This window comes from Ischnura elegans, chromosome 8 (assembly GCF_921293095.1).
Source record: "Ischnura elegans chromosome 8, ioIscEleg1.1, whole genome shotgun sequence".
NCBI classification, from domain to species: domain Eukaryota; kingdom Metazoa; phylum Arthropoda; class Insecta; order Odonata; family Coenagrionidae; genus Ischnura; species Ischnura elegans.
The window spans coordinates 32,492,473-32,499,876 of NC_060253.1; the positions used below are offsets into that span (position 1 = coordinate 32,492,473).

Genomic DNA, 7,404 nt, shown 5'->3' on the forward strand with positions numbered 1-7,404 from the left:
CGTCCCTGATGTAAAGTATTGACAACTGATATGGATAAAAAAAAAACAGAATAGTTGCATTGTGTTCACACAACGGTGGGAAAAAATGGTTTATAACTCCTAGGTGTGCCTTGGTAATCACATATCTCCTTTTCTTATTTAACGGCTGGTGTCCTAACGTCCCCTCTCCCCTGCCACATGCCTTTAGAGGAGACTCGTAAGGTTGTATTTGAATATAGTTCCTGTGTGAGTAGAATATGTGTGTTAATGAAATTTGGTGTTGCAGGTCTCACGGCCCTGTCTCTGGTGGCTACCAAGGGCCTCAGCAGCCGCAGCAGCAACAACATTCGCCACATGGTTTGCCCACAAGCGCATCTCCCTCAATGGGGGGTGGAGTGTCGTCATCATCGTCTTCCCTTGGCAGAGGGCCACCAATGCAGCAGCAGCATTCGTCCCAAGATTCCTCACTCCTCCGTTCTGTTGACCACAGAAGACCAGTGTAAGTGATTCCCACCTCTCTTAGTTCATCATTTTGTAGAGATTGTTCTTCTCTTTGAGCTTTTAAATTGATTTAGTATTGGCTTGCTTAACCATTAATTTTTACCCCTACTTGACCTTGGCTGGTTTTCTGATTCCTTCTTCATACATTGACCATCGTAATGTTCAAGTAATTATTTCCTGGTACAGAAATATCATTGAATATAAGTCTAAAATGGATTTTACTTTGTTTTGAAGGACTTGTTATCAAAATAACCACTTCAGTCACAGTCCATGCCTACACAATTTGTCTCAGTTGCCCTTTTTGTCAGAAATTCACTGGTATTCAGTCGCTTGGTGGCTGGTCGCCATGCAGTGAGAGAGTGGCCCTTCTTTGCAGTAGTTCACTATATAGAACTCTGAGGGTGCTCAAAAACTTGGAAAATGGAGGGAAATGAAATGTAGCAGAATTGGATGGGGAAAAGACACAGAAATGTTTGGAATCTCAGAATCTTTTTCAAAATGTAGAAATAGTGTCCTTCCTACATTCTCCTTGCCCAATATGACAAATAAGAGATGTATATCGGTATATTAGCCTGCTCTGCCATAGTTTCTCTTGAATGAAGACTGAATTGATGCGATAAATAATCATATCTGCAGTGGAGCACTTATGTATCCAACTGGCACTCCCTCTACTAAGTTTGCTACATCAAAGAATTACTTTAAACGCCAGATTACTGGGTGTTTGCCAGATTACCCATAGGTAGAGGCAAGAATTTGTGGTGAATAAAACTCTCGAATTTCGTCATTAAAAATGACCCAGTCATTTCCCATTTCAGGATAAAAAATGGGAAATGGCTCTAAATTTCGGTGTTTAAAATATATTGATTCATCCAAGATTTCTCAGCCGCCATTTGGTGATACCTTGCATTACTATATTTATGGCTGTTCTGGAGAAAATTTATTTGCATTTTAATGTATTTACAACAGTTAATAATAATATAATTATTTTACTCTTGGAATGTACATGCATGGTTTTGTCTATAACATACAGAAAGGGTTACATAGGTATAACGTAGACATAGGGTTACAATGATTGAGGTACATACACAAAAATACAGTATTTATTTATTCATCTGAAAAATTAGCAGTACAATTAATCTCCAAATGTCAAAGATAACATAAGTTCAACATTTTCTGGTGTCAAAGTTGTTCTACGGTCACTTACAATATTTGTATATGCTGAAACTCTGCTGCTCCACGTTCACTGTCCACATTAGATACTGGTACCGACAGTGATTTAACACTTGCATGTACAAACTCAGCATGATCATTTTTTAAGTTGAGTAATTCTGACATGAGGTCAAATTCAGATCCATTAGAGAATGCTTTCGTGAGTGCACTTTTAACAGCAGCATGACCCTCAAGAACCACTTGTGAAGATAGAGCTGCCATTAATGGTAGATGCTTTGAGGCCCTGATAATATCATTATTTGTAGTGGATCTCATGAACCTTTCATCAAAAAGTTGGCCAATAGAATGAAGAAATCCCTTGGCAGTATCTCCATGCTGTAACTGTGAAAGCTTGATTTTTGCTTTCGTAGCTGCATTAGTTAATGCTGCTGTCAGCACAGGCGCAAGTTTTTTTGGGAGATTTTTTATTAGACCAGATGTGTCATTCCCAAAACTACCATCACTTACAATTTTTAGACTATTTCCTATGTCTACTAATTGGCTTTGTAGTTTGTATGAATAAGGATATGCACCCTCAAGGCATTCTAGCAACTTCACAATCGGTTGACAATGTTCAACAACAAATGCTGCTTGGCACTGTATAATAGCAACCTCTTCTTCGGTCAGGCTACTTACCTATGTAAAGCACTTCCTCCCTCCCCCACCAATGAGAAAAATTCTCGGATATCAGAGAGATACTCATTAACATAAATGGCAGCCTTGTGCCAAGAATTCCAGCGAGTAGCTACAGGAGATGGAAAAAGCTTAGCTTTCTTTTCACCCTCTGAATACTTCTGCTGTAAGAAAGCAAGGTATGCATGTTTTCTTTTTCTAGTATTCAGAAATGCACTTTTCACCTGCAGTATACACTCATTTAACTCTTTTAAATTAATCTGAAAAATATTACTCACTAAATTAAGTTTGTGTGCCCAGCATTGTATGTGCACCAGGGACTCACCAAACAGGACTTTCAGGCTGTCAACACACTTTTTCATATATGCAGCAGAATCAGTAACGATACAAGAAACATTTGTGAAAGATATTTCCAACTTATTAACAACATCCATTATTGCCCGACCACATTCAGTAGCATTAGCATTGGATAAAATCTTTGCCCCCCCGACATACAATTTGGAGCTGTCACTACATTCTAGGATTTTAATAAAACTAGAAAAACACACTGCCCTTTTCTATCTGTCGTTTCATCGCAGAGAATTGAAATTTGTTGGTCTTTTACTTTATGTCTCATAAATGCCTCCTCTTCTTCCCGGACTTTAGGGATGTAAGTCTTCCGCATCATATCAGCTGAAGGCAAATCTCCAGCACCTGAAAAAATACGAAATATTAAATGCAACACAAAATTTCCATGTTATCTGGCCCAGCCCAGTAGTATCTTTTGAATAGAGAAACGCCATATAGTCAGAGTTACAGATAGTATACATAATTTTAAGTATAGCAAGGTTAAGTTTAGAAGTTAAAGCAAGCCATATCCAAAGGTTGTATGGAAAAAGATCAGTATAACTAGCTAAAAAATGTAGAGAAAAATTAAACAGTTGCTCACCTGGGATGTATTCACTCATCCACGATCGCAGACTGAGGTTATCTAGTTTTTCTATTGGAATATTGGCTTCCAAAAATGCTTTACAGGTGGCCATGATGAAATGATTTTTTTCTACTCTTGCCATTTTAGAACTTTGGTAGGTTTCTTGGAGTGAAGCTTGCCGTTTCACTGATTGATCCTTCTCCTTTGCTTCTTCTTTGAATTTCTTATGTCCTGCACCCTCACAGTGCTTAGAACAGGTATCTTTACGTGCCCATTCAATTCGGCAGTTGCAGCATTTGCACATTAATATTTTCTTCTGTTTATCAAAAACATAGAAACCTTCACTACGAAACTGATTTTCGCGGTCAAACACAGTTACTGCTTTCGGCATTTTCCTTAGGTCAATTTACGCAATGTAGGGATGTCTCAAGCCGAGTTCACATGGGAGTGGAATATACGGAACAGACAGCCAGTGGAAAAGCATCTAGCCAATCACAATCCATTCCTTCTATTCCACTCCCGGCTTCCGCGGGGACTACGATGTAATGAACAGACTACAATGTAATCACTAATGTGACATTCGTGCCGGGACAAAGTTAGAAATCGCGCTGCGACAACGAGAAAAAAACAAACGAATATCGCTTGGCGACTGCTTGAAATTTTGGTGCTCAGACGCTCAGAGTAACTCAGACGTTGAGACGTGCAACTCGGAAATTACAGCGGTAATTTTCGTTAATTACCGCTGCCCCTGAAAATTATGGCAATTTTTGACCACTACCTCAATTGAAAATTACGGAATTTACCTATCTATACTCGGACGAATAAAGATGAGAATACAAGACGGATTATGATAAACATAACTTACTTGATGGTTTGATTCACAATTAAAGGTCTCTAAGATGTGTAAAATCGTTGGATTTGTACATGTAGAACGCGTCCTATGATTAGTATTGTACGGGTATTTGAATGAATTCAATTGGAAATTTTCCGTCGGCGCTTAAAATGATAGATTTTAATAGTCGGAAGTAGTAATATTTCCTGCAGAAATGAGAAAATAAGTGGGAGCAAGAACAAAACTTATCACGGAATATTTCATTCGGTGGAGATAGTTTCGCGGTCTCGGGGTCTCACTCTTAATAAGTGCGGAAGTTTGTCGAAAATAATGGGGTTCGATACAAAGATGTTTCCCTCTGTTACATGCTTGAATTTTGGCCGGCGATGAGGATTTTACGATGAAAAGACGTTCTAAAGGTAGAGGTTTTGCTACATAAGCAACATTTTTGCAAAATATCCAGTAAAAATCGCATTATTTTCGCTTAGGATAATAAATTTCGCGTTATCCCAAATAATCTTGATATTTCGCGTCATTCCGCGAAAAAATCGTTTCGCGAAAAATTCGTGCCTTTACCCATAGGTTTTATTATGTGTGGATATTGTACAGAATTTAATTTCATATGTTCTCACCAAACGAGTGAAATGTTGATGATACATGTGGAAAACTTTCTTCTAGAAGACGTTCACCATCACTTTGCCTATTGGTAGTGTATGAGGTAAAATGTGGAGCAGGTTAAATTATTAGCTGTTCGTTGGTGCCTGTTTACCAAACTTAATTTCTATCTATGCAGTGTTGCAAGTGGTGGTTCTTCCCAAATGGGTCAATATCCAGCGTATCAAGTGGTCTCCCCTCCTGCCATCTCGTCCTCTTCCTCATCTTCATCTTCATCCATGGGCGGAGGAAATCCTCACCAGCAAGTTGTTCAGCAACAGATGCCTGTGGCCACCCAGGTGCCAGTGGTCACTACTCAGCAGGTAAGACCTCAGTCAGTTTCATTCATTCGAGAGGCAGTTGTGACAGAGATTCATTGATATCCAACACATTATTAAAGGCTTCATACCGGTCAGGAAGTCATGCAAACATCAGGTAAAAACTCCGAAAGCGTAGCAAAGGGATAAAAATTGTGGTTGAGCACTCAAGAGTGGAGCTGTGTTCAACTAGCAGGGTTGCAATTTTGTTGCCCTCCCTGGCTGGGTGCAATGGGGTTGTGCCGACTTGACCTTATTTCTGCTGCTACTTATGTTGCTTGACTTTATTTCACAACTTGCCTTGAATTTTTTCCATATAATCCCTACAATCGACTGTTTTGCCATTGATATATAGTTTCAATCTGGGGAAAGTTTTAAAATTCGGCCAGGAAATGAGGCAAAAGTCTGCGATATTGGAGACCAGTCATAAACCATGCACTAGAATGAAACTAGAGATGGGTCGGTTCCAGTACTCTGTTCTCGGTACCAGGGGCGCAGCTAGAAATTAAGGCTAGGGGGGCTTTCAGGCGCAACTAATACTGGGGGGCTTGGAGTATTGCATACCCGCCAGGGTAAGCGGGAGGTGCGGAGGCCCTCCGCCGGAAAAATATTAAGATAAACGGTTCAAAATGGTGATTATTACGGCCTTCAGAGGGATATTTTATTAATCCTGACACTATTCTATAAGCAATATTAATCCAAATAAGTAAAATAGATTTAACTTATAAAATTTTATGAGCTCTCGGGGGGTTTTTTATCCCCAAAAACCCCCCCCTCGCTGCGCCACTGCTCAGTAAGACTACTAGTTCTTGGCCTGTTGAACTGGTATTGAGAACCGATCGCATAAAGTCGGTTCTTTGGAACCGTCTCGGAATGGTGGCGATGATTTGAATTTGGCACCCAAAGCCAAAATGGTCTGTTGCGTATACAAGGCAATGGAAAAAATATTTAAAAACTCATGTATTACTTTCCAATTGCATGGTTCATCAATTTGCTGGTCTCGCCAGCATTGTTACATTTTCATAGCCGCGGCCTTTTTAAAACGAACTGACTTTTCACTTGCTGCTGTCCATGACATGGCAGCATTCTTTCAACTTACCATAGGTCTATGTGGATGTCTTCAAACTAGTCGAATTGTGCTGTTGATGGCATGGCACCCATTTCAATCCAATCCAGCGATGCGCTGCCTACGGCATGAAATACGCACAATGCTACATTGAGGCCGCTTTCAGACAAAACGACTTTTTGGCAGCCGCCGTTCAGGTGAAATTCAGGCGGCTTTCAGTCGAGACAACTCTCTGCAACGCCGTGAGCCATGTCATGAACAGCGGGCAGTGGAAAATTGTTTCGTCTGAAAGTGATCTTATGATTTCATCATGTACATATACAGTAATTCTTCAACATATGATCAAGATATGTTCCGAAAGCTTGTTTGTAAGTTGATTAATCTATGCAAGGCATCGAAAAGTGTTGTTATTCTGCAGAATGCAACACTGCATTACAATTTTGCGTTAACTCACGGCCGCTCAGTTTATCCTTGGCGTCGCTGTACTTGTGACAGTAAAGCATGCAAATAAGTTTTCAATTAAAGTAACAATTTAATCTACATCGCAGAATACAGAATATATTTTGAACTGACTCACAAGTTACAATAAATTACCAGATGATGTCGATGGAAGTTGGGGAAGTTTCACAATTGATCCTGATGCTATGCAGTATGTAAACTTTGCTCTAAGCGTCTTTTGCGTGGCCCTTCAAAATCAACATTGACCACAACTTTTTCCGTGAACACCTGCTCAGGCAATATTTCTGCCAAAAAAGAATACTTTAGACCAAGATAGGGTAAAAATGTTGAATTTTTAAAATCCAAATTTGAAGAAAGAACCAGTGGCTGCCTGATGTAATGTGATTTATTGGTCGATCATGCATTTTTTAACGGCATGTTAACTTTTTTACTTGGCAAATGAAATTATGGACACGATCTTAAATTTTTTTAACAAAGCTTTCCTGCTAATTTACATCTTTAGTGAAATTATTTTCATTCACTTCTTGTTGTTTTTCATTAAACGTTGCTATTAATTCAGATGATACGAGTTCATCCATCGAACCGAGTATTGAGAACCGGGAACTGATGGGGGAGAACCGGACCGGTACCGAGAACTGAAAAAATTTAAGAACCGACTCATCCTTAAATGAAACACATATATTTGCTTAATAGACACTTTGCATATGATGAAAATACATAGCATGTCTATGAGGTATGTTAATAAGGATCAGAACGTGTTTGATTATAATTCAGAGAGATGTTCCTTTATGGTGTGAAAAACACTTGTGCTTAGTATGCTGAGATAGGCTTTTTGAAAACAGTG

At 39.3% G+C, this 7,404-nt stretch overlaps 1 protein-coding gene across 7 annotated transcripts in view; it reads left to right on the forward strand.

Annotated features, from left to right (window-relative positions):
* LOC124163298 (protein AF-10-like) overlaps positions 1-7,404 on the forward strand; it is a 53,340-nt gene that overhangs the window by 43,554 nt on the left and 2,382 nt on the right. For all 7 annotated transcript variants that reach the window (XM_046540103.1, XM_046540104.1, XM_046540105.1 and 4 more), the window contains exons 11-12: positions 266-478; positions 4,858-5,041. In XM_046540103.1, the coding sequence (XP_046396059.1) occupies positions 266-478; positions 4,858-5,041 (397 nt within the window). The remainder of the gene's footprint in view (positions 1-265; positions 479-4,857; positions 5,042-7,404) is intronic.